The sequence below is a fragment of the Pholis gunnellus genome (assembly GCF_910591455.1).
Source record: "Pholis gunnellus genome assembly, chromosome: 7".
Lineage (NCBI taxonomy): Eukaryota > Metazoa > Chordata > Actinopteri > Perciformes > Pholidae > Pholis > Pholis gunnellus.
Window position 1 is genome coordinate 6,546,619 of NC_136533.1, and position 27,908 is coordinate 6,574,526.

General features: G+C 42.8%; 2 protein-coding genes across 2 annotated transcripts; one reads left to right on the top strand and one right to left on the bottom strand.

The window, feature by feature from the left end:
- Positions 1-550: 550 nt before the first annotated feature.
- cdkn1cb (cyclin dependent kinase inhibitor 1Cb) lies at positions 551-2,645 on the bottom strand. The gene is made up of 3 exons (XM_079162312.1): positions 1,976-2,645; positions 1,707-1,824; positions 551-1,238 (listed from the first exon to the last, which is right to left on the bottom strand). Exons 1-2 carry the CDS (start codon positions 2,508-2,510, stop codon positions 1,709-1,711), a joined length of 651 nt encoding a protein of 216 aa, XP_079018438.1. The 5' UTR covers positions 2,511-2,645; the 3' UTR covers positions 551-1,238; positions 1,707-1,708.
- A 5,836-nt stretch (positions 2,646-8,481) lies between these two features.
- ptdss2 (phosphatidylserine synthase 2) lies at positions 8,482-26,003 on the top strand (the record flags this gene model as incomplete). The annotated part of the gene is made up of 13 exons (XM_079162201.1): positions 8,482-8,599; positions 9,057-9,437; positions 12,821-12,922; positions 15,724-15,806; positions 18,270-18,337; positions 19,568-19,702; positions 20,483-20,533; positions 21,092-21,205; positions 22,379-22,497; positions 22,876-22,990; positions 23,384-23,529; positions 23,820-24,005; positions 25,850-26,003. The coding sequence occupies exons 2-13, from the start codon at positions 9,190-9,192 to the stop codon at positions 26,001-26,003; spliced, it is 1,521 nt and encodes a 506-aa protein (XP_079018327.1). The 5' UTR covers positions 8,482-8,599; positions 9,057-9,189.
- Between the last annotated feature and the right edge of the window lie 1,905 nt (positions 26,004-27,908).

Consider the following 27,908-nt stretch of genomic DNA (forward strand, 5'->3'; position numbering starts at 1 on the left):
GGACAAAGCGGGGATCCAAAGGCAGCTGCTGCTTCTTTAGAGGGGCGAAAGGGCCTTTAAATCCCAGCCTATATTCCGCAGCTGCCATGCGGCCCACGGCTGCACGTCTGAATGCGTTTTGCCCCCGCAAGGTATATGAGCCCGCAGAGGCAGACAGATACAGGCGGAGCTCAATGAAAAGTAATGTACCTGCGCTCCCCTCCCCTCTCCCCTGGGGGGAGACGGGGAGTCACAACGTCATGCGATAACGCTGCGTGGATTCTTGGTGGTGTTTGTTGTGCTTTCCCCGCAGCAATACTTGTGTGAAATATAATAAATCATCTTTATAATTGCAGCCAAGTAGGCTATATTTAAAGCTGCTGGTTTTGTTCTAGATTAACAACAAAAACCACAGAAACCAGACAACACATTCAAGTCTCTTTTCTCAGTTTCAAGACTAATTTTACTTCAAAGCACACAGAGCAAAAACAATAAAGTTACCAAGACAAAACACACCAACGAATCGGCTTAATGTAGAAGTGAAGAATATTTTATTCTCATCTTTTTACAAGACATAATTAGGGCACTTGTATGCAAACACAAAGAAACGGCTCAGAAACACAAAGAAACCTATGTTTTTTTTCAAGTGTTGACTACTAAGCTACATGATTGCAAAACATCACAACAACACAAAATGGAAATAATAAAATAAAAACATGCCCTTTGGCTAAATCAACAAGGCATTTGAACAAATATAAAGAAACATAAATAAATTATAAGTTAGAATAGACTTAACATATACATATACAGAAAAAAAACAGAACAGAAATAAACAATTATAGGCTGTTGTCTCTATAAAGCTGTACACTTTTGGCCAGTGTAGACAATTCTTTTTAAAGTAATTTAGGATTGCACAGATGTTAAAACATTTAACACTGTCGAGTGGCTGTATGCAAAAGCAACAATGGATGCTACATTTGTACTGGATAGAAGTCATTCGGTCGACATGTCCTCTCTTTTCCTCTCCCCATCCTCCCCCAAACCGTTTCAGTCCTGAGAGTCTGGTCCCGAGTGTTCAGGCTGCGCTCCGCCGAGGCGCACCGAGCCGAAGCAACCGGCCGGTCGGGCTTATGTCCTCCCACACCGTCCCCCCGTTTTCTCCTCGCTTGCGTTGAAGAAGCAGGGAGAAAAACATCCTCGTCTTGATCCTCCAAAAAAATGCGCAGGCAAATAGTGCAACAAAAAAAAAAAAGATACACCTGAGGGGAAAGAATTGAAACACGGTCAGTTTTTTCTGTCGTTCCAAAAGAAAGACGCGAGTCAGCTCTCCGAGGAAACCGGAGATGGAACCTCAGCGGCGGGCGTCACCCTTTACACGAGACTTTTCCCGCCACATCGTGACGCACATCCCCCTCCCCCATCCACTGGTGTTACTACAGCTACTACTATCACTACTACTGCGATTTCACCACCGCAAACTCCCCCACCCCCTCCCAGATAAGACTGCCTGCCTTCCTGCGCTTTTTTTTTTTTTGGGCTCACGTAATCATTACCAATTAACGCAGGAAAAACAAAAACAGAAATAACAGATTATAAAACAGCCGTGGGCTTTAACACGAGTCTTAATAATTAACAGTGTTATCATCTGAGGTGTCACAAGACCCCGACCCGATTTAACGACTTGAAAACGGTCTTAACAGTTTAGAAAATACGAGAAATCTTCATACCTTCAACGGATCCTCTTTCGTGGAGTTTGTTCCACCGGGATTGGAGACTTGGAGTGGTGGCAAGCGCTCGTTTCATTCGACTTTTTATCAGCAGCCCTCTTTCGTTTCACGAAGAAGTCTGTGGGAAACGAAGAAATTAAAACCATTAATACACAAAAAATCTACTTGAGGAGGAGAGCGACGCGCATCATTTGGACACAGAGCGCAGCCCCGGAGCCCAGAGCGCAAACACCCTAAACAGGGAGGTTTTTAAAGGGTCGTGTATTTACCTGTGATGTGTGTGTTGTTGTTGTCAGCAACGGCCGTTCTCTTGCGTCTAACACACGGGACTTGTCTGTGAGCTGACCTCCCTGAGTTGAGCTTGTCTGTGCGGTTCTCCTGGTTAACCTCCACCGGGCACGGAGCGCCGCTGCTCTCGGGCACGGCCAAGCGCTCCAGTACATCCATATCAGGGGTCTCCGGGAGAACAGAGTCCGAAGAGGCCCTCTGCTTGACGGGTGTCTCGGCTACCCTGGTCCTGCCGTTCTGTACAGAGTCCTGATAAAACACCGGGGTCGTATCCACGGGCACCTCTTCCCACTCGTAATCCCCGACCAGCGGGGTGTTGGCCTCGAAATTAAAGTTCCATCTCTGCTGGTCCCGTTCGGAAATCTCCTGAAGCTTGTCTTTCATCTCCCGGCTCAGTTCGTCGTGATCCACCGGTCCGAAGAGGTTGCGACAGACGCTCGTGCGTCTGTGAAGAGGGAAGGTCCTCCTGGCCACCAGCCTCTCCAGCGCGCTGCATGATAACTGGACGTTGGACATCTCCAAGATCTTGCCAACGAAAGCCACAAAACACAGATTAAGATGCCCTATTTGGCTGATCGATCCCCGATGAGAGAGTATCAGCTGTTGTTGTTTTGTTGTGCCTTAAGTGCGCGTCTCTTTCTCCACTCTCGTCTCCGCCACAGAATTCGGTTTAAATGTACCTTCTCGGTGAGACGTGGAGTATATAACCTACCGACAACTCCTCTGTCAGCGCAGCCACCTCGGGACCCCTTCTCATTGGTTGGTCTTAAGCCCAACCCTCTCCAAACGAAACCCTCAACCCCCACCCTGATTTCCCATCGGCCCCCGGTGCCCACTTGGCTGTGCGCCGAGCAGAGCGCAGCGATTTAGTTTTTCCTCCCGGAGAGTCAACCCTCTGACAATACTGAGCGGACTCGATGTTAGCGTCAAACTGATGGAGCTGCATTTTTTGGGGGATCACATTTTGGGTACTTACACAAGCAGCTGCTGGTTGTGCATCGATTATCGGACTTTATTTTTCCTGCTTCTTCCGCACTATTGCTGCAGTGTTGTGCGTTCGATAATGGACTAACAGGAGATCGATCCTCTTACATTACATGAAAGCACGTATCGGTTGTTTAACCACTTTGCAAATCGCGATCATTGTGTGTTTTATTTTATATTTTTATATATTCCAATAGAACATAAACAACTGTAAAGGAAACATAATCTCGCTGGTCACATTCCGTGTCTGATATTGACCCCTTAACGTTTCTCCATGTGCATATCGCCTATAGTCACAACACACACTCCCCTCGTCTCTCTCTCTCATCACAATAACACTATACGAGCTCCTCCTTCAGCAGAATTGTTCTTCTGATGAAATTACTTTATTTGTATAGCTGATCACACCCATTTATGTTTTAAATAGATGATTGTATTTCAAGTTCATTGGCGAATTTAAATTAAAAGTAAGATTATGCGTAAAAGTGCAGCCACAATCCGGCTGTCACCACTGATATGTGTTCGCGTGGAGGATACATATTGGTTGGTGGCAACAGATTATTCAGTATTGGTCATGCAACAATATGGATTTAGTTAATTGTGGTGTGAAATAAGCCTCCTATACGTTTCCTTAATATCAGAACAATTAATCACTTCGAGTGTCTGCTGAGTCTCCAGTCAGTCAGGACAGGCAGACAACGCCTTAGCAGTGGACAATATGTGCACAGTGACCCTTAGTGGATACAACCCGGTACTGCACCATGAGCTTGTTAAACGTGCACAAGCATCAGCAGGGGAATGAGTGAGCTTAACGGCTCAATAACGCACCGTTTACAGACACCTACTTGTGACACCATGATGTCACATTCGACATGTGAGAGTTGCCGAAGTCACATGATTTTAAGGTGCGAGACCACCCGGGGAGGCGCGTCAGGACGGCATTGTATGCAGCAGTGTGCCTAAATGATTCACTCGTTAAAAGGTCAGGTGCTCTCTGAGAGTCACGTCCCTTCATCCACGTGATGTTCGGTCCCCACGGGATGGACACGTGATTCAGCTGAAGTGATGCTGCAGATGAATCTGCTTTTAAGTTGTAAGCAGCACGTGGGCACAAAGGAGACATATGAGTGATATATTACTATGAAGACTTTTGGGGGGAATATTGGTCCTTATGCAGCTCATCTGGTTTGATTTTGTTCCTGTCTTTAAAATAGTCTTTGCTGTTTTTTTAATCTAGAAAATGACAAGATCAAAATGCCTGGCCTCTTAAATTAAGCTATGATTAATGCCCCACCTACCTGGTGAGCATTCATCATGTTGGCCCCGATCATGAACATTAAACAAAAACATTCCCTCTCTGTGACCAAAGCAGGCAGAGATCTCTATGTGTTGTTTGTTGGCTCCCTCTAGTGGTGAAAGGTGAGCACATAAGCGTGGCCTTTTTTTATTAGCCTATTTTAAAGCAGTATATGTATGCAGAGAGAGCAAGCTGTCTCTCACAAATTATTCATTAAAGTGCCCACTTTTGATCTCATTAATATTCCTTGTAATCAACACAGTGTATTACAGGCCATGATGATTTACAGAACCTCAGTCTGATCACATGTATGCTTTTGTTCTGACATCAAACTATCCTTGAAGAGAGAATGATCTGACTTTTCACATCTCATTACTCAGTTTCAAACGGGTCACAAATTTACTTTGACAAGTTGGGGTAGGACTTCTATTCCTCAGGCGCACTTCTCAAACAGATATTATCAGCTAACGTTTTAAAGGCCATTATAATCCAGGGAGAACTTCTGTATTAGTTATCTTTCAAAAGGAGGATAATCTCACAGCTTTCACCGCGGCAGCAAGAACGATCAGACGACTAGTGTGATGTCCTCCAGCCTGATTCTCTCTGACATAATGCAGCAGTATGATTCTTTTATCTCTAAACTTGCACACACACACACACACATACCTCAACTGGCTTAAATTGCTCTTTGACAGAAATGGAAATACCCAGAGGGCTAAATGCAAAGTTAAAAAGATCCAGGCTCTCCAGACTCATATGTCGATAGCAGACGGAGACGAAAAACAGGTTTAGACTGAGTTTATTTGAAGGTGAAGTCTGAGAAGAGGTCTGAATGTGCAGCAGCTACCGTCAAAAGACTTTCTACATGTTTTCCTGGCCTGCTGTTAAAACACACAGCCTACTTCAAGATAAGTGGTGTTGCATGCTGTGAATGATTGTGGCCATTTCTCTGCTAACCACTACTCACCTGAAGAGACTCATCCTTCAGATGTTAAAGAGGGGCTGCAGGCATCACCACAGGCCCCCTTCAGAAGGAGGATAAATGGTAATTTGACCCCACAACCACATGCGACACCTATACAACAGTTTTCTCTGCGTGCTGCCTTTAAGTTTGAAGCTGCCCATTGTTTGACACACCCGGCTGGAGTGATTTCCTCGATGAGTTACCCGCTGTTTCCTACCAAATGATCCACTCTGCCAAATTATGCGTGTGTCTCAGTAATCTCATTAGACCTTTCAGTAACAGATCCTTTCACAGCAAAGAGTTACACCAACACGTGATTGTTTCATTACGTCTTCCTGTTTGATGAAACTTCAGTTGTGCAGAAAGAAAACTGATGAATTTAAATTCTAAGCTCATTTAGTTACAGAATACACATGATATATGATGGTGACCTTTCTAATATCTTATAACAACCAACGCATGTCTGCGGGGGTCTTATCAAAGCAGTTGATTCAGTGCATGTGTCATGTGCATTTAATAAGGTCTGCAGTACCAGCAACAGCAGTTATATGAGTTATACTAAAGACCTGCAGCTACATGTCTGTGTCTCCTCTTTGAATGTTATTAAATCATGCTTTAGTCTGGATGTATTAATATAACACATCCCGGCTTTGTTGACTACTATGGTTATATTTTTTAAGCCTTAAAGATGTTCTGATAAATGGCAGCTGTGCACCTTCTTTTTTAATCTAATTTATTATTGTTCTAAAAAAAAACTATTGTTGTATCACAAAAAAATGTGAAATAACCAATTATTAATTTATTTTTGGAGAAAAAAGGCAAGAATGTTATAAAGTCAACCCTTCTTTCTTAAAAACACCTTCACTAGCTATAGTCCATTTTCCAACAGTTATAAATCAATCATCCAGTTGGCGATGTTTCAGCACAAACATGCTCTGACATGCAGTAACCTGTGATCAGTTCTTTAAACACATTTTTGGTTGCTTGGTTAAAAATAGCTCTTGGAATGTTTTCGTTCTGCTAAAGCAAATACCCCAAATGAAATAAATGATGGAAAGCACTGTTTGCACCTGACTTGTGCTGTTCCTTTCAAAATAAGACTTTATACTTTATTGTCTTGCTCTCTGTTGAACTAGATTTGAACTGTGCTTCTTCATTATTTGTAGCTGCATTTTAAATAATGTAAAAATGGCGGATTTGTATTGTTTGACGCTTTGCAGTTTTTATATGACTTTCTAGGATTTAAAGAGCTACACATTGTGCTGTTCTTTGTTTGGAAACAATAAATGTCTTCAAAGAAGCAGCATCACTCAGGTTTTTTTTGCTAAGTGCTAAGTGTTTTATATGCCATACAGTCAAACATTATAAACTGACTTTAGACAAATACTTAAAGCCTTGGGCTTCTCCTGCCATTCATTTACCCTTACAATAACAAAACCTCTATCCTCGCACTTTATGACCTTCAGTGGCCGTCTCAAGCCTCAGTGTGCCTCATCCAGACTGTGGTGTCTTTGGCTGTGTGTGCTATAATACCAACCATTTCACACACACACACACACGCGCGTTTATCTTTCCCTTCCTTTACTTTTTCACAAAATAAACTCAAAGGGTCAGCTAATCACGACAAAGCAATGTGCAGAGAAGAACCTAAATCAGAAAGTGTAAAAAAGAGGTTACTTTTGGCAGTGACTGAAAAACAACTTGCATCTTATAATAGCATTCACTGTGTGATACTTCTACCACGCTGTTTGATTAACGATCAATCATAGGATGTAAAGCCTAATTTTACAATGTAAAGTTTGTTTCTATTGAGATGCAGTTGAGTAAAAGTATTAAGTCTTCCTAAATGAAAACCTCCAGAAGATCTTTTTTCCTTTGACCTCGGGCCTCTCTGGTTACACAAGAGCGAGATAAAGGTGGTTTTGGCATGTGCCGTCAGCTGAGGGATTTTCTTCTGAATGTATCTTTGACAAGCTTATTTATGTGGTGGAGTCTAAGGCTACATCCACACTACTTAGCTTTTGTTTTAAAACACATAAGCAGAGGTTATGATTGCCCATCAGCGACTGCTTGGAAAGACCTTAAAAGCTTCTCTCACAATAGTTGAAGAACAGAAAGCGGCTGCGCCATCTGTGGGCAAATCAAGCTGTTGAAGACCGTTAGGTGAGTTTACACCATACTGGCTGACAGAGATTAGATCTTGTGCATCTTACAGTACGTACGTCTTTGAATCTGTGGCTTTCTAAAGCATATGTGACCACAGTGCTATGGTGATAATCAAAAAGAAAGAAAAAACATTGTAAAATGTAACTAATTAATAGCTTTTTAGATGGTCAATAACTTGTGCTTTATAGATCAGTAATGAGTCTTTAATAAGAACAATATTTAGGTTGCCAGGTTGTGAAGAATTGACTAGTGTTTATGCTCTACATGCACAACATTTGCTAACTCTTTAAGCAATCCGGTAGCAAACTGCATTGTACAACTTGACCATGACTTGACTATCTTGCAATTATTTTATATTATTCACAAATAAATTACCAAACAAATAATAATTATAACATGTATTTGTTTTTTTTATTATTGTTTTTTTGCAGAATTTCACTGAATATTTTTTTCCCACTTAAATCTTATTTATTATTATTTCCTTATTTATTATGGCTGATGACCAGAGCCCTGTCCGCTGATGACGACTGATGAGGCGTAGGCTGAACGGAAGTGACGACATACAAATTATACAAAACATGTTGAGACGGTTTATTATCACATATTTGAGCAGTTTAACCCATTAAACGGCGAAATGTGGCTGTGCTACTTGTACATCGACGGTACATGTTGTTGCTGTGTGATTTCAAAGCTTAAATATTAACTCATCAACTGTTACAAACAAACCGCTTAAACGGATAAACCTCTGTTAAACCCGCCAGATAGGTCAGGCTGTCAGTACAGCATTATTGCGGAGAGTGTCCGATGTTAGACTTCCGAGTTGAATATGGTGATTTCAGAATAATGTCATTTTCATGTCAGAGTACACTAGCGTCTTTTATTTTGAAGAACGTAGACCGGATACGGTGTTGCTGCTGTTGTTACCTTGACTTTAAATACACTCCATGCCCATGTGATGCGTGTCTGGAGTGTATCCCGCACAGTCTACGGTCTAGAGCGGTTTGTCTTTTAGTTGCAACAGTGTCATACAGTCACCAGGCGGAGTATGTTAGTGTTTACTTAGTAATTGTTGTTCTGTCTGCTGGCAACACTGATTGCGAGCGTTTGCGCCATATGTTTGCACTGATGTAACGTCAGCGTTAGTTGCTCCCGAGCTCATCTGGACTCCAGTCAGTAATCCAATAAATCCAACTGGTAGGTAATGTTAGCTTAATGTGAACTTAAACGGGGAATAATGAGTACTTTTACACTTAAGTTAAATGTTGAAATAGTATCTCGAGCAATGGTGTTTTTTATACGTTGCTTAATTGTTAACACGCTTGTAGGAGAGTCACTACACAGCCTGCTAACCTTCACATAACGGAGGCTAACACGGTTAGCCATGCTGTCCGACGCCGAGGCTTTGCACTAAACGCAGATCTGCGTTTGTGATTTGTTTAGCTGTTAATTAAATAACGTTGCGTACTGTGTTTAGTAGAAATGCGTTGATATAAGTAGGCGGTGTCAGAGAAGAGGTCTTAGCTAACTACACATCTCGTGCGTTTAGTTGCACACTGTGCCCCGGCTAAAACAACTGCACGGGACGGGATTTTCAGGTTATTCTGTCACTCCGTGTCGTCTTAATAACGTTATTTTCCTCTGACTACCCCAGGATGCTGATAGTCACTTGGGTGGGGCTTGACGCGCAGATGACTGTACACGGGAGCCGGGCCCAGTGATAAACCCAGAACCTGCACGGTGTCACTTTAACGCACCGAGGTGCTGGTTGGTCGGTGCGTAAAGCCATGACCAAGCCCGAGTCGAGGAAAAGCGGCGTGGCCGCGGTCAACGCTACCGGCAAGTGCGCCACATCCGCATCCGCCGCCGCCGCCGAGCTCGGCGACGACGACGACAACGTTTCGGTCGAGCCGGGCTGTCCGAGTCCGAGCGCGCATATCAGAGCTAATGTGATGAAGCAGACTTCCAGGGAGAGCATGCATCGGAGAAACACGGAGTGTGAAGTCTATGACGACGGGACCAACACCTTTTTCTGGTGAGTGCCTTTCTGACAATGTCAACAATGCAAAATGTCAAATACTGAAACGCTGCAGCCTCGGAGGTTATTGTTTTGTTTTCACCAGTGAGTTCACTTTAAAAAAAAATCACAGTTCCTGCAGAAATATGAGCAACACCAAGGTTCGTTAGGCTTTCAAGGTGAACCGAAATACAGGCCTCCAAGTGACCTCCATTAATCACAACAAATGCTGCAACCTTGTTCCAAATCTTTAAATATACAGGGATTTAAATAGTAGGTCTTATGTCGAGCTGAAATGTGTCTGGGGGAAATTATTCAAATGTAAAATGATAGGAAGCGTTCACCGAGGTCCACCGGGTCTCAGTTATATGAAGGGTGTTGTGCTGTTATGGATGCTTACATTGCACATCCAGGCGCAGAGCTTGTTGTTGACAAGCCAATAGCCAATATCCCAGCCTGCAGCTTCAGCAGAAAGAGATCCACGCAGGTTGTGAAGTCCAGACAGATATTCCGGCCATGCGGTAAACTGGAGGAGTGAGTTTCTGCACCCACTGACACAAATGCACACAGGCGGACGGAGCGCGTTGACGTGGGCAGGATGCAGGTGTTTGCGATGTGCCGTCCTGTTCTTCAGCCTTTCTGTAATGTTTAGCCACCATGGCCCTTCAACCTGTCGATCCAGGAATATTTAAGCCTGAGTAAGTGTGCGTGTGACTCATCTCTGCTATGTGTGTAAAGCAAGGGGCAGTAAGAATCTGCTAAGGTGTCCGATATCTCTGACCGCACAGGAGACCGGTCCTCCCCAAGAGAAACTTTAATGAGAATATCTCATTGCTATGTCCTAACCTCTCTAGATACTCGTTAGTCTAATACTGGAGGCTGCAGTATGTAGATATAGTATTACAACTTTGTAATTATCTTGACTGACGCTAGCCCAGTTGAGTCACAATTTGACCAGCGGTGGTTAATACTGCATGGGATTTTTGTGTGTTTGCTGGTAAGGAATTTGACCTCGCAGTGGTGGGTCGGCACTCCCAGTCTGTTATAATGGAGAACTGATAAAGAAGAATGTAGCTGTTTGCCTTGTGGTTAACTTGTAGCCATAGTGAATCACATGGCATCCTGGATACTTATGGGCTAATATTGCACGCATGTAAGAGGGGCAAAATAAATTGTATTTAACATGTGTAGCATCTTAGGCCTTCCTTCTTGTCATCACAAATGTACATTCAGCAGTTTTATATTTTGTCAAATATGCACTAATCCCAACCACTACCTCAAATTACAGCATGATGGCCATTTTTCTCAGAGCTGAATGTGGTTCACTCAGCTGGGAATGAAGTGAGTGTTACTCAACCACACATCAGCACTGAAATAGAGGAAGTCGGTGTGGAAGAGTTGGTTGCTTGTGGTGGATTTCTGATCGTGGAGTCGGTGCAGAAGCTCATCGGCTGTGTTGCACGAGTGTTAGAGGTATGCCAACGAGCTGTTTGTTGACTGTGGCACCGTCTCCTGGTTTAGCGAGGTAACAATGTGCAATCTGCCTCATTAGCACAGACTGGTGTTGAGAGAAGTGCTGTTGTTTTTTTTCACTGAGATTAAAAAGAGGAATAGCTTTGGATAGATCCTTAAATAGAAGTCAGCCTGATGACGCAAAATTTTGTGCTGGCACTCCACTTTGGATTTTTCCCTAAATAGCATTGCTGCCCGCACGTTTCAGTTCTGAGAGTCTTCTGAGGATGCTTTGTGCGCACTGACTACTGACACTGTCTTGGAAACATTTAGTCAGAACAGAAGAACTCTTAAGCTAGAGACTCATAACAGGATTTAATGTTAAGCGTCTGGCCAGTGAACTTGGAGATCATGGAAACCAGAGGCTGCTGTGCTAAAATATATGAATCTGACAATAGTGTATACTGTGTAAAATAGTCACGTTTTTTTTTTTTATCTCAGTATAGTCACAAACTATTTAACGAGTGTTTTTCCACCCTGCAGGACAACGTTAAGCCATATGATTGGTCACTGGGCTGTCTTTGTCCTTTGTGGCTTGTTTTATCTGGAATTCAACCTCAATCTTAGTGGTGAATTTAAGCTTCGCCTGCCTCTCGGTTGTGCCAGGCTGGTGTTGTGTGGTTGTTAGGCAAGAGAGGAGTCAGGCCCTCCCCTGTGACTTCTGCTAAACAGGTCGGGTAAGGAGGTGGAACATGGAGACGACGCTAATGACACCCGGCATGTCGTCCCCGTGACTCAGACTCTGAGCCAGAAGGGTCGGCGGAGGAGGTGACGGTCTTTAGGTTGACGGATGACGGCAGTGAGCTCCAAACAAAATATGTGTTTTTTTTTCTTTAGTGCTATAATGAGTACCCTTAAATAATAAGACTGGTGGGTATTCTCAAACAACATTGTGCGTTGTCGATCTCTGGAGAGTAGCTGTGTCCGTCAAATGTCACTGAACATGTTCGGGGACATGGTTTCATGTTTAAGCATTGCTATGCTAGTGTGATGAACTGATAGGTTTAAGCTACACCTGCTGTGCTTATTGTAAAAAGCTGAACAATACAGCAACCACATTCCATGAGGTTTCAGGCCTCCAAACCTATATCGGTATTGAAGATTTTGGCCATATCCCAACATACACACTCTCTCTTTCTCTCCCTATACATTATTTTGCAGTGATGTCATTGTCAGCTTGACTGTCCATTTGATAATTCCTGGGGTAATCCATTAAATATTATATGTCATTGTGACTCGTATCGGTGCGTGGAGAAATACAGCTTTGCCCCTTGAGGTAAGATAAATCCCACGGATAGCATGGATGTGTATATCTGACTGTAGCGTGTAACTGGCATACGACAAAGGCCACGGTTTGTTCCCTCCCGTTGGGCGATATGGGAGATGTGAGCCTATGGACCAACATCATGGCCTTTAAGCTCTTAACAGGCCAGACACACCCTGCGGACGTTTCCACAGTCCACAGTCAGCTGATACTAAAGCTGCCTTTGACTTCTGTTAAGTGAAAGGAAATATCGAACTGATTCATAAAATCCATACCTCATTGTGTGTTTTTTTCATTTTGTTTGTTACACAGTTTTTGTCGCTATTTTCAGCAGAAGTGACCCAGTTCTGTTTCAACTCATCCGTTTCATCTCATCTCCACTCCCGTCATTATATTTACTTCTGATCATTAGAGACGTGATTTCTTTTAGCAATGACTAAAGTGTTCTCAGCTCTAATTACAGTGCATTTATATTGCTAACATTCAACCTCAGATAATTATCAGCTGATTTTTATCTTTCTCGCTCTCCTCCAGTGGCTTTTATCGAATTGTCCTCTTTATAAATGTTATTAATATCCCTCTCTTTGTTCCATCTCTCCCTCTTTTTTTTTTTTTTTTACTGCAGGCGAGCCCATACTGTGACAGTGCTGTTATTATTGACCTGTGCTCTGGTCTACGTCACGCTGTTGGAAGAGACCCCCCAGGACACAACCTACAACACTAAGAGGTCAGTAGGCTGCGCTCGTCACTTCCTCCGTGTCGTCGAAGCCAAAAAGCCTGCAGAAACCAGTAGGCTGCCCAAAGACAACCCACTCAATCCACTGAGGCGTTTTGATTGGACTGAATAATCATTTTGGCTGCAGTTTAACTTTAGAAGAAAACTTGTTTTATTAGCAATCAGCATCAAGGTTTATTCTAATTTTTGAGTCATGTCGGGTTTAGATTTTGATTCGTTTTCCTGCCCCTTATAACCAGAAATTGACCGCTTCTTTTGTCTTGTAGAGTTCAGTTCGTCTTATTTCAAATAGTTTGCCTATTTGTACGTTAAGTTTAAGGGTTTGTCAATCCTCTGTGGATTATGTCAGACTGACAATCAAAGCCTGATGAATAGGTCACATAAGAAAACCAGCTAATAAGCACCACAGTTCTAATTTCACCTTTTATAACCTTTTTGGCATGAAGCCACATGGGCGAGGTGCTGGACTCGTTGATCCAAATTGAAGCTCTTACTTCTTCAGTTGCGTTCACCTTGAACCAAGCTGGCCCCCCTCCAAGGAAAACCGAACGCTGACGACCATGAAAAGGAAGAGCGGGAGTGTCCGGTCACCCCCTGAGCAGACTTGGAGAGTTGGTTTAATGCCTTCAACACAGAGAAAATATTCAACCCAGAACATTACATTTACTCAACCACAGAGACTTGGATGAATGCAGAATGACTGAGGTGTGGTCCAGGTTCCCTTGTTGGTGCCCTATCGTACTGTAAAGTGACATTGATTTTGGTGAGAAATGTGTCCGGATGTTGTTGATGGGGTCTGACGTCGCTCCACGGTGAAGCACCAAAGAACATGCACAAACATTCGTAGTTATTGACTTTAGAACTGACTTTGGATTTGCTCACTTGGACTGACTTGACTTCATCATGTTGGTCAGGAGTGGACATCCGATTCACGCTCGGTCTCATGACCGCCGTCTCAGCTCTCTGTGATGGGAGGTTGATAAAGGCCTGCTTTGTTTAATGGCTCATGTGAACTGAAAGTGTGGACAACAAGTTCCTTAACGAGCTGCTTTCAATTTGTATAGATTAATTAGCTTTTACCCAATAGTGGCAATAGTTTGTGTGGGAGTTTAATTGGAAGGTCAAGGCAGGCCAAGTACAAGCAAGCGGCATACATTTTGTGTGCGTTTGTGACGGAGAGGCTGATTGTAGGTTGTGTTTGTGAGGGATTTGTGGGACGGATCTTAACTGGATTTGCTGCAGTCAGCGTAGTCCGGCTCATCGGGATAAAGACCCTTGAGCTTCTTCCCAGCAGAGGAGCGAGCACACCACAGACACAGACACAGACACAGACACAGACACAGACACAGACACAGACACAGACACACACAGACACACACACACACAGACACAGACACACAGACACAGACACAGACACAGACACACACAGACACACACACACACAGACACAGACACACAGACACAGACACAGACACAGACACACACAGACACACACACACACAGACACAGACACAGACACAGACACACAGTCCAAATCTCGGTCATGTAGTGATTGACACACTGTTGGATACACTCGTCCGTTCACCCTCATTTTGAAACATTGTCATTTTAACTAATCTGTCACTAGTTAACACACCTGTACCCTCATTTTGACACGTGATTGTGATCACATAAACTCACTTTCCCACCTACACACACTCACTTGATCACACACACTTATGCTCCCACCTTTTATTGGCAAGCACGTGCTGAAAGCTCATTGTGTGTCCAGTTGCTAAGCCTCCCCTGTTCATTTGCAGGTTCAGAGCAGCGTCCTTGCCTGGTCTCCTGGTTTTCAGAAATCATCACAGCAGCGATTAAAGGCAACTCAACCTGACAGCAGCCGGTTCAGATTGGCCTAATCTCTTAGTAAACACAGAGGAAATGGTAATAGGGAGTAATTATCCATGGTCAGCTGCTGAGACGGGTCACCCAATCAAATACGTTCCCCTTCCTGCTCCTTGTAGCTATGTTTACACCACTGACGTCACGGATCTCTTTGAACGGTTTGGAATAGTTTTCAATCCACAGACGCATTCTTATTTGTATATACAGACACATCTGGATTGTAAACAAGCCGCCATTGGCACCGCTCTTGTAAACCTGCAGATGACACTGTATTTCACTCCTGCCAAGAAATCTGTCCAGCAGATCCTGTAGAACTGGTTGTAAAGTATGTTGAAAATACAGTCATCAAATTGTTTTAATATAAGTGATGTAATCTACAAAATCTACAGTTGTCAACGGAATTTAGTCCAGTTTGAAAAGACAGCTGTTCATTTGTTCTGTGCTGTAAAGTTCCCAGCTGCTTCAACATCACCCTGAAAGAGAAAAGTTAGAGCCACAAGCCTCTGCTCCATCATTATTATTATATTCTCATGTAATCTCTCCGATGGTGAGCTGCTTACTCTCTCATATCTCTGGCTCAGTACTACGTATCCTGACACTTTTACAGTACTGTAAGTTTCTGATTTCGGAGGTCGGACAGAAATGGCACCTTGGTTTTTTCCCCCCCAAATTCAGCGTCATAACAAGTTTCACGCTCGTGTTTTGTGCCTGAAGAACCTCCACATTCACACCAACCGTGATTAAATCAAACATCTCTGCTTTCTCTGTCGGCGTACATAAGTTCAGTTCCACTCTGACACTGCAGTAATAGCAGCTGCACTTGAGAGCGCAACAAAAAAATCTGCCATCGGATGAAAAACAACCTTAAATATAATTGTTCTGTGTTTGTAATTGTGGTCCTGTAGGGGGATTGTGGCCAGCATCCTGGTGTTTCTCTGTTTTGGAGTGACACAAGCCAAAGATGGACCTTTCACAAGACCACACCCAGGTAAGAATGGCACAGGCCAAAGCTTCCTTTCCCAGTTTTATGGCAACATTTCATCAGCTTTTAAAAACGCCAGAATATGAGCACACATCTTGTGCAAAGCAGGTTCAATTAAAACAATTGAGTAGGTCAAGCTTTTGTAGAGCTGCTTTATTCCATGCCTTAAAAGACGGGAACTTTACACTGTTGTAAAGCATGCTGGTGGTGTTGAGTCTGACTTTTTAATGGTGCGTTATTTGTTACTGTAGAGGGGTAAGAGTACCTGAGAGCCGTTGCCACTAATTCGATCAATAGCAACATTTTAGAATCTCATGTTGGCTTCTACTATAACATGACGATCCTCTGAGTGCAGGGAATCAAGACGCACAATGGATCGCTAAATGAAGGAGGCGTATGGATAAATGAAAGGAGGTGGAGGGCTTTCCTGGCAGGGGTTAGATCCAAGCAGATCCCTTAGAAACAAAGCAAACACACTTGGGGAGCGTCTTCATCTTTATTGTTGACTGGCCTGTAGCTGTAATATCTAAAGGACTGTAGTGCTCAGTCAATAGTTTCAACATGAAAAGGATGCACGCCCTTAAACGGAGCATTCTGAGCCCAGCTTAACGTGTAAACCTCTCCCACAGATCAGCTGCTGTTTTAAAAGCCACTCCAATTCATTCATGACCCACTAGCAAGGCACATTTTCATTAATTCACTGCAGTGACTAAACACCAACCATGAAAGATAGCTGGCATTGCATGGTGTTGTACCATGACCACAGAGAAATCAGTAACCGGACACCTCAGGATGCAGGTGTTTGTTTCCAGTTCCATTTTAATGTGCTGAAATTCAAACTGTAGGTAAGGACAGCAACAATGGGGCTTAGATAAAGCGCTTGGAGCTCGTGTTAGACTTTGCTTACACTCATGCAAGGCATCGTGAAACAAGCACGGGATGCTAGCGTCCAGTTACAAAGATTCAGAGGTGCACGGCCAAGCGTCGCAACAACTTGCAGAGCCTTCGGAAGGGATAGTTAATAGTTGATATGAGGCTGCAGCAGGTTGGTTTGTCCGTTCTAGGTTCTTGTAGAAACACGCCGGACTGTCCTGTGATGAGGACCCGCTCCGTATGTAGATATAAACGGATCATTCTACGGTAACGAAAACACAACGATTCTTATTTTCAGGGGATTAAACACGAAAGAAAACGTACTTCATAATATTCTATTCCATATCTTCCAATAGATCCCCCTAAATGTTACTGTTGCTTTAATTTTGCTACATTCTATAAAGGGAGGCTTCTATTTATACAAGTGCAGTTCATAAAAGTACTTTGCTATTTAGCTTTTTAACCAGGTCAGTCATGCAAAAGATGCATCTCATCTATCACACAACATGTTCCCACTGACATCAGAGGGAAAGGAAGGAAGGAAAGGAAGGAAGGAAGGAAGACAACAGGGTGTGGAGGTCAGATGGAGACGCACACTCTGAATGTTGCCGGTTGTTGGCGGCGTGATGTGGCCGGCCAAGAATTTGGGCTGCTGTTGTTGCATTACTTGTGCCTTCTTGCCCTCTCTCTTTTTGTGGACTGAAAAACATGTTGTTTTTGTTTCTGTGTGTGTGTGTGTGTGTGTGTGTGTGTGTGTATTAACTGATTGCGTAATACTCCCTGACCTGTTAAGCCAGCCAAGTAGGTTCAGTTGTTGTTGTTTTAGCTTGTTGCAGTTGTGTTGAAACATCACAGGTTTGTACCAGGACTACAGAGCCGTTAGGATTTACAACCTGCATCTCCCGGGGTAAACCTCCCGGCTGGGTGTGTCGCAGCAAACACAAATTATACACAAAGATTCACAAGAAGTTACTACGACAGCGGCTGTTTAATTTAATCCCTTTGTGGGTCATTTGTTACACGGTGCTGCTACGATCGCTCTCGGCTTTCACCACATCCACTAATAGTCCCTTCACGTCGCTATTTTTACAAACGTGCTCATGCTGATGAAGCTGAACTTTTAACAGGAGCCAGATTATCTGTTGCAACACCGCTGACTGTAGTACTCCATTGTTCAAATTCGCTTCATCCCTGGTAATGAAAAAAACACGTTATAATTTATGTGTTGTGAAATTCTTCATTATTACATCACCACACTGTCAACAAGGTCTGTGTGCCTGGGACATCATGTTACTCACAAAATAAAGAATCACTCCCACTCTGTTTGAACTGTTAAACATAATCTGTAGATGCCGCCTTTAAACAACAGAGAAGACAAAAACTGCCATCATATTAATTCCCGAATGGTTTCACTCACCGGATGGAGACTGTGGGTAGAAGTCTGCCATTGGCTGCATACCTCACGCTTTATTGTCCTCCCCTTCCGCTATCTTTGCTATCTATTTTGCAAGGCCACCGTCGCTGCATCCTGGGCTTATCTGAGACGACTGGTTAGTTTAATGAAATATTAACATCTCTGTCTCTCTCTCTCTCTAGCTTACTGGAGGTTCTGGCTTTGTGTCACTGTCGTCTATGAGCTGTTCCTCATCTTCATCCTCTTCCAGGTTGGTGTGTAGATGATATCAATACCTCGACGGGCTGAAACACTCACCCTTGAACAGTCACTGATGCAGGGAAAGATGTATAGCAATCACACACACACTTAAAAAAAGGGTTTCAATTACAGCACATGCTGCTGGTCCTTCTCGGGTACAGTGACGCAATCCCCGCTCCCAGAACAAGGCAGCAGAATTTTTTTATCTTCACATTGACCTCTTGGTTTAGATTGTGGATTGGTGTCCACAAACCAAAGTAAAGGAGCTACACCCTGAGGACTACATACAAACATGTTAAAACCAGGATTACACCAATCTCTGTGATCCTCCCACATCTGAAACCCTGGAAGCCTCTTTTCTCTCCCAGTTTAATTAAAGTGTCAGAGCCAGAGCCTGAAAAATAGAGTATACAGTTGGCAAACTGTATCTTAATCAGGCCTGGACTCTGTTTAAAAAAAAGTTATTAGCATCTGTAATATGCCTCAAAGATGCAACAGAACATGCTGTGGTGAGAGGTGACGAGTGTATGTATAATATATTTGTATGGAATAGGTACAGCTGACATTATTTTTTCTTTCGTTTTGTTAGAAATTGTTATTGTTTTAAACTACTGACATTATGATTTATATATTACAGCAGTTGTTTATTTATTTCCATGTTTTGAATCTGTGAGTTGTCTAAAACAATCAATAATAGAAAGTCAAATAACAACATACACCTTTAAAATAATATAAATCAAAGCTCCTTCTCGGGGAGAATAAGCACTGATAGTTTCTATACTGATAGTTTCTATACGGATAGTTTCTACACTGATAGTTTCTATACTGATAGTTTCTACACTGATAGTTTCTACACTGATAGTTTCTACACTGATAGTTTCTACACTGATAGTTTTTACACTGATAGTTTCTAGTTTCTACACTGATAGTTTCTGCACTGATAGTTTCTATACTGATAGTTTTTACACTGATAGTTTTTACACTGATAGTTTTTACACTGATAGTTTTTACACTGATAGTTTCTATACTGATAGTTTAGTTTCTATACTGATAGTTTAGTTTCTATACTGATAGTTTCTATACTGATAGTTTAGTTTCTATACTGATAGTTTAGTTTCTATACTGATAGTTTCTACACTGATAGTTTCTATACTGATAGTTTAGTTTCTATACTGATAGTTTCTATACTGATAGTTTCTGCACTGATAGTTTCTACACTTCTTCCTTGCCCGTTATCCAGACGGTGCACGATGGACGACAGTTCATGAAGTACATTGACCCAAAGCTTGGGGTCGCCCTCCCGGAGCGCGACTATGGAGGAAACTGCCATTTGTACGACCCAGGCAACACCACCGACCCCTTCCACAACATCTGGGTAAGACGTTTTATTTGATGTCACAGATGCACCTGGTCGACAGGTTGTCCGTCTCATTTGTGAGTGAACATGTTTCCAGCTTTGTCGTTCTGTTTGAAACACATTTTGAGTATGCAGTACCATTTATGCTCATAGTGCTGAAGAAGTGAAATGTCTGACTTGGTCCTCAATTATTACTAAAAAGACCCAGATCTCAAATAGCATGGCAGCCTAAATGAATCTGTTTCTTTCCCTCATTCATTCACACTCTCTCTCTTTATCCCTCATACACACACGCACAAACTCCTAATTAGTGTGGCTGTGTGCTGATTGGCTCCAGAAGCTTGTGTCTGGTGCAGATTATAGCCCGTCAGTAGAACCGGGCCTTCTCTCGCCCTGGCGAAGCAGTCTGCTGCTGCCGCCATAGTGACCCAGTCCACATCTCTACTGTTGGCCTGATTTCAGTCTCTGAGAGTGGGGTCAGACTCTCCACATTCTCCACTACATTATAGCCAACCTATGTGAATAACCTTTTGGAAACGTCAATTTATGAGCAAATATTTAGAGGCCGAGTACTCTCTGTGCTCGTGTCTGGTTGGTACCAATGTGAACTAGATGTTCTCACTGAGAACATAGACAAATGTAGTTAAGAGTAGAGCTGCAACTAATTATGTTCATTAATGAGTCTGTTGATTATTTTACAGATACGTTGTTTGGTCTACAAAACACTTTAAAAATAATGAAACATATTGTGTGTAAGGACTGACTTTGTTAAATGACCACGTTGGTTTGTCTCTACAGGACAAGATGGACGGCTTTGTTCCCGCTCACTTCCTGGGATGGTACATCAAGGTATGTATGGAGAAGGCTTAACACAACTGAACACCATACGCCAGTGTGCACTCATTTACTTCAACTATACTGTTATTGTCCAATGATGTATTAAAGACCGGCCTGTCTGATTTTCACCTGCTCAATCTTAATAAAAATCATGAAAGCAGCTGAGCATGTGGCATAAAACAAGATAAAGCTTGTATGCGTCAGTCAGTCTTGTTAGCATGGGAATGACAACAATCTCTTCGCCTGTGATTACAGATTACACACATTTCAATATAGTGAAGAGCAAGAGATCGTCATCAAACTGACTCACTAAGATTGCAAACACCTTAATCATTAAATACCAACTCATGTGTTATTAATGTATTGGTCATTTATTGGCTGATGCTAAAATAGACAACCAAGGTGTTGAGCCTGCTGCTGTATGAAACCGATTGACAGCGCTGGTATGCTCTGTTGCATTTTCAGCAATGAGAAAAGTTTCTCTCTACGGTATCTTGTTGACCTCCTCCCACTCCACACCATTCACCCCCTCCTACTCGTCCTCCCCTTTTGCTCTGTTTTCATCCTCAGACTCTGATGATTCGCGATTGGTGGATGTGTATGATAATCAGTGTCATGTTCGAGTTCCTGGAATACAGCCTGGAGCACCAGTTACCTAACTTCTCTGAGTGCTGGTGGGACCATGTACGTACCAATATCCCTGCGCTTCTCCTCTGCCCACCTACGAATCAACAGGTCTGCCCTCAGAATAGTGTTACATTTAAATATGCTGCAGTGAACAAACGCCAGTATAGTCGGTTTGTGACTCCGGGTGTGTTTGTTCAAATGTGGCCACATTAGCTGGAGATACCGGTGAGTCACAGTGAGAAACAGACATGACTTGACAAAACACAATAAAACTTTGCATATTGACAAGTTTCAGACATCGGAGTGTTTGGGTGGAGTGAACGAGGCTGTTAGAAATGCTTCAGTGTGTCTGGAACTCGGCTTCTCACGAGCGCTTCAGCAGGACGGATTGGTCAACTTCTCACCGTGTACTGAAATTGCTCAACTTTGCAAAGGTCACTGTGCCTCTGAGCTGGTGAAAGCACAATGTGGAGCAGTGTCTGTCGTGGGAAGTTAAAGGAAGCATCGATATTTTTGTAATATCCTGCTACCTGATGCCTGCCGGTGCAGTATTCTGCAAATCTGCTGTTGAGATTTATGGTAGAAATTAAAGTGGTCATTTGTTTGAGTGATAAGAACCCTTTTATTGTGCCAGTGGGAAACTAGGCGGTTGAAGCAAAACAAGCGATGGCAGAGGAAATCATATAAACTATTATAAAGCAATAGAGCGACATCATAGAATGTGAACAGATAACTAGTGGGGTATTAAAGAAGGACACGCTGTTGACTGTAATAACACATATTAGGTAGACAGGAAGTCAGCTCAGTTACTTAAGTTGCCACACAAACAACTGCATATTGACAGTAAATATGGATTACAGTACACGTTTATGCTTAATTGTATGTCATTTACTAAATATGGTATGTCTTTTTAAGAGAAAGAAACAATTCTCAACACAACAGTCTATGGTGCCTCAGACGATGTACATTATATATCAGGTTTAAGGTGTGAGAGGCAATGCTGGGATTTATTTTCTAAGGTCACCAAAACACCAGGGTGTTAAAAGAATGCTAAAGTGTGAGTTTTCCCTCCAAGCCTGTAACAAAACTAGAGGGAGAGTCGAGATCTGTTTCCGCCGTCGCCCACACCGTCCCAAGAAAAGGTTTAATCTAGAAAAACGTGTGTAGGTGGATCACAGATGATGTTTTTTTAACGTTTTACTTTAAACTGTTATGTTTATCTCCCTCTAGTGGATCATGGATGTGTTGGTGTGTAACGGTCTGGGGATCTACTGTGGCATGAAGGCCCTGGCCTGGTTGTCGATGAAGCCCTACCAGTGGCAGGGCCTGTGGAACATTCCTACATACAAGTACGAGTTAACATTCGCTGCACCAAACACTGAAAACAGCCTTTCTGAAGGAAGATTTATTCAAGGTGTTGATGTGATTAACCCACGATCAGAACTCTACTCTTATAGAACTGAAACCACAACATTTTATGCAAATTCTTAAAGTATATTTCTTGAACTTAACTCCACACTTATTGTTTCTATTGTGTGACAGATATAACATATAATGTTCACGTTTAAAGATATTGACTCGTTTTTGACAGAACTCCTTTGTTGCCATTTGACATATGGTGAAATATTGGGGTGGTATTGCCCCTTTTAATTACAGTACTAGCGTTGCCGTGTTAGAAATGTATGCACATTTATTTCTCACCATATCTTCTCTGTGGCCTCCCTCAGGGGGAAGATAAAGCGTATCGCATTCCAGTTCACGCCGTACAGTTGGGTAAAGTTTGAGTGGAAGCCTGCTTCAAACCTTCGTCGCTGGCTTGCCGTGTTAGGCATCATCTTTATGGTAAGAAATATCCTGCTCTGTTTATTGACATGAGACGAGGGGACAAGTTGTCATAATGGAAACCAAGAATAGGATTACATTACAAGGAAAAATAGTGAAAATGTTGCTCTCATAAGCTTCTATGAGCTACACAATATAGGTTTTTTAAGATCACTTTGTTCTCAGCTTCTTCCAGAAGCTATTTAGCTACATAAATTCTGCATTTGTCATTTTTGATTGATTTAATAACTTTATTGATATATCAAAAGAACATGAGTCGCTTCCCACAGATGCAGATATACTTACACAGCTGGTGCAGGGCACAAGCGACGTCCTACTCTGTTATCTTGAAGTCATTCCATATGCAGTGCTCCTAAATTAGGACAAATGTTATTTGATCTCCTCCTTTCCCAGTTCCTCCTGGCGGAGCTGAACACCTTCTACCTGAAGTTTGTGTTGTGGATGCCTCCTGAACACTACCTGGTGCTGCTCCGCCTGGTCTTTTTTGTCAACGTTGGAGGCGTAGCCATGAGGGAAATCTACGACTTCATGGATGACCCGTGAGTAGCAGCGAAATAAAGTTAGCTGTTGGGGGATAAAGGGGTTCGTTACTGAGTAAAACCTTTCAACCACACGTGGTCTTCAATGCTGATTCACAGCAGATACTGTTGTTGCATTAGGAGCTTGTTGGCATTGTATGTATAGTGTTGTATAGACATCTTTTTGTGCAGGTGTGTAACTACCTGTGTAGCTACTATGATATGTGTCTCGTCGGTGCTCACCTGTAAACAGTGAGAAACATTCTCACTTTTCCATAACAACACTTTTTTTTTTGTAATTTTCTCCACAGAAAGTTCCACAAGAAGCTTGGCCAGCAGGCGTGGCTGGTGGCAGCCATCACGGTGACGGAGTTCCTCATTGTCGTCAAGTATGATCCCAACACCATCATGCTGCCCATCCCCTTCGTCGTCACGCAGTGCTGGTTCTTAGGAATCTTCCTCATCTTTACCTGGACCCTGTGGCGGTTTTTCATCCGGTAAGAAGCAGGGTGGGTTACTATGTGGGGGGGGGGGGGGGGGGGGGCACAAAGCTGCTGTAAACACAAAAGACATGGAGATTATAAAACTCTGTGCTCGTTCGATTCGGGTAATGAAATGTAATATTACAGATTTAGTTTTCAGTTGATAAGTCAGTGCAGATTGTAATAACCATGCAAAGTCTGCAAAACAGGAAGAGAATGGGTGATAGAGATACAAACTATAAAGAAAGCTTTCACACACTTCAGGTTCAAATGTTTCATATGTGTTTACAGTCGGCTAACACTGCCTTTAATAAATAACCATTTCTTCTTAGTCACTGTTGCAAAAAATACAGTTTAATCAATTTAATTTCATGAACATGGTTTCATGTGCTTTTGATCCCATCCAATGGGATTTGTTTATACATTTTTCCTCATGACCTCATGCAGCAATATATTTTAGGTAACCTTTGCTTTGGCTCCCCCTTCTGTTGAGTAGTGTTCCTGTTAAGCATAGCCGTTCCCCCAGCATGTTAAGCTTCTGGTCTATTTTCTCCTCCCCCATCCTCCCTCCCTCCCGTCCTCCCTCCCTTTCTCCTTCCTGCTCATGCTCAGCAGTAATGTCCGGTGAGGTAGGTATAGGAGAGAGGCGCTCCCTTCTGTCAGCACTGTTGTATTCTGTTTTATTTCATAGTCCTATTCAGAAGATCTGTGGGATCCTCTCTAGACAACACAGATATTACTCCACATGGATCCTTCTCCCGCATGGCACTTTTCAGTTCTTTTTTTTTTTTTGCTGTGGTGAACATTGTCATCTTTATTTTGAGCATTTCCCTTCACATCATTTTTGTTCTTAGCAGTCAGTTAAGTAATACAGAAGACTATCAGCTAGTGCGGACACTGTAGGAGCTCACTGAGAGACAGCCAGAGGAAATGTTTGCACATCTCACACACACACACACACACACACACACACACCCTACCCAGTCAGCATGAAAACCAGTGCAGGACGTCAGGCACGGAAGCATGCCATGTTCTAACTACTCAGACCTGGGTGAAATCCTATTTGCAAATAGTTTGAATGGTTTTTGTTTTAGCTTTCTTTGGTTACATAAAGGCTGGCTTTACCCCAATAGAGATTATGTTTTTTTTTTTTTAAGTTAAATATATATTCTGTCTCATTGATCATCGTTGCTGCTGAAAACCCAATTTGTCTGCCAACCCAAGCAGCATGAAACAAACACACAAAGAGTTATCTGCAAATACTATTTGACCCAGCTGTACAGGCTCAGGTGTGTCATGTCCCTCTCTTTAGCATTAGCATCAGCAGACCAAGGTGAGTATTGTGGGGATGTTTCACTTCACCTCCTCCATTAAGTGTGCTGGAGAGTCTCATCAGGAGCATCAATGAGTCCGTGTCCCTGACTGTTGTCAAGCTGACTGTTGTCAAGCTGACCCTCAATCCTGATCTGGAATAGATAAAAGATATTTGATGCATCACTGTAGAGGGGATTGCCAACCTACTTGGACTTCCGGCTTTTTCTATGATGATGCGTTTCATGGTGTGTGTTTAAGAGATGTAATTAATTGTTAAGAGAGAAGGTGAGGTAGCTCATCATTACCTTAAAAGAAAGTAAATGTGTGAAATGGTTCTTTTATATTGTCAAGGCTCATGTGTTATTTCAACAAATGAAACACTGAAAACATCTTCCGTATCTGCAGATGAGTTAGAATTAAATATTTTATCTTGTGTGTGTGAGGAAGTTTTGAATGAGGAGGAAGAGAAACTAGTCGGGAGGAACTGTTCCCAAAGTGGGTTTCCTATTAACAAGTGTGTCTACATTTCTTCACTCTTCTCGCAGGGACATCACGCTCCGTTACAAAGAGACCCGTCAACGCAAACAGGAAGTCCCCGCGGACAGGGACCGTCCTCTGGGCAACGGCAGCACAGCCACCCCGTCTGGGCGGAGCAAACTCAACGGCAGCTCCGAGACGGTGCGGCAGCGGAAGTCCTGAGGGGGGGGGGGGGCCAACACCAGAGTCGTATCCGGTCGGTCGGGTGCGACTGAAGGGGGAAAGGACGAGGTTTGTAGGGGGGGGGGGGGGGGGGGGGGGGGCGAACGAAACAAGACGACTGAAGGAGATTCGTGACTAAAAGACACACGTAGAGCCAAACAGATGGACACATGGGCTGTGTTGACTTTTTTTTGTGCCTACATGAACCTAGTAGTCATTCAACAGAGGCGGGGGTCGGAAGGGGCAATTTTCATTCTGTGAATTGTCAAGTTATTGTCTTACTACAGGGATTTACCTCTTTCTAATTTTTAAGAGCATTTGGGGAATGACACACGGATACATTTTTGTTTTTATTCAAATGTTTTGGACGTCGGGTCAGCGTTGAATCAAAGAGGGAAACTAGTGGAAGGAGGGATAGAGGTGACCAGGGAAGTAGATAGACTTGTGACCAATAATACACAGCAGTTCTTCATTTTCTTAGTTGCCCTCTTTATCATTTAGAAGAAGAAACACGCCCGCCACTGTAAATATGCTTCGTTCTGTGTATTCTGTGCGGGGAGTATTCGCAGCAGTTGTGCGTTTTCTGTAGGTGTAGGTAACTGATGTTCAGTGTCAACCTGGGATTTTGGCCACAATATTGCCAATAAGCAGTTAGAATGGAGCTTGCTTAATGATAGTTGTTCATTTTCTTAGGTTTTGTTGTTTACAGTTCAGGTTCTCATTCCTGGAAGAACCGAGCCGAGAGGTCCTTGTAACTGCTGGGGATCCTCGCTCAGTCTGACACAGAAAGGAACAACTGGCGAAAGCCTTTAGCTCCTCTCTGGTTTTGTTCTTAAAAAAAAAACAGAAATAAATCAATATGTACCATATTCTAGTTATTTAACTGCTGATTATACTTGATATCTGGGGTTATTTGTCAATGTTTTCTTATCATTATTGTTATTTCTTTAGGGTAAAGCAATGATGAACACGAGATTGTACTCAATTTCCTTTTTGGGAATCGAGGTACTGAGAAATCTGCAGCACTGTAGCGAACACATCCGTGACAATCGCACGTTTAGAAAAGATGTGCTCCATTGTGACCCAGACATGCTGGCTCACATACAGCAGAGATCTGGACGTTCCTCAACTGCTGCAGGATTGAATAACACAAGGCTGGGCTCAACTGATTAAGTCACATCAGACTGATTTTAATACCTTTAATGCCAAATACTTTTCATTTCTTTTAATTTAACTCTTGACTTTTATTAAAAATCTCGTGCTCTGCGGTGTCTGAATTAGCTGAAACAAAATGAAAACTAAGCTTCTCATCAGAAGCTTCATGAAGGTTTAGCTGTGTTTTGGTTTGGTAAGAGAAGCATCCTTCTCCAGCTCTGTGGGGTTGCCATATTGCACATGCAAGCAAGCCAAAGCTTAGATCCCATTCTTGCTGAAGCCATAAATGCCACTCAGACCCACAATGAGCCGCTCCAACAGCTGTTAAACCTCATTTAGTTTCCGTTTCATTTCAACTAAAGCAGAGTCCCAAAGCCATCGGGATCGTGTCACGTCAGCAGACACGTTTTCATTTTCCAAAAAAGAAATTGACATCTGGAGGTCAGACCTTTTGAAAACAAATTGACTTCGACTCAACTCCGACCTCGATGTCTCCGTCTAAATATGTGTCGTCATCTCAGTAGTTTTCAGTTACAAAAGTTGTTATGACTGAAAGTTAACCAGCAACTATTTTGACTAACTGACAGACAAAACAAGATATTTGAAGAGAAGTATGACTCATTAAATGGGTATTGTCCATTTTTTTTCTGACCGTATATAGACGAAATCAGTTTAGAAAAGAATCTATAGATCAAGCGATGATTAGCTAGTTGCAGCTTAAGAGGTTCTTTTCAGAATGCTACAAAAAAA

Coding starts and splice junctions, on each gene's coding strand:
- cdkn1cb (XM_079162312.1), bottom strand. CDS start 2,510: ATGTCCAACGTCCAGTTATCATGCAGCGCGCTGGAGAGGCTGGTGGCC. Junction 1,825..1,975: donor CAACAACACACACATCACAG/GTAAATACACGA, acceptor CGTTTCCCACAG/ACTTCTTCGTGAAACGAAAG.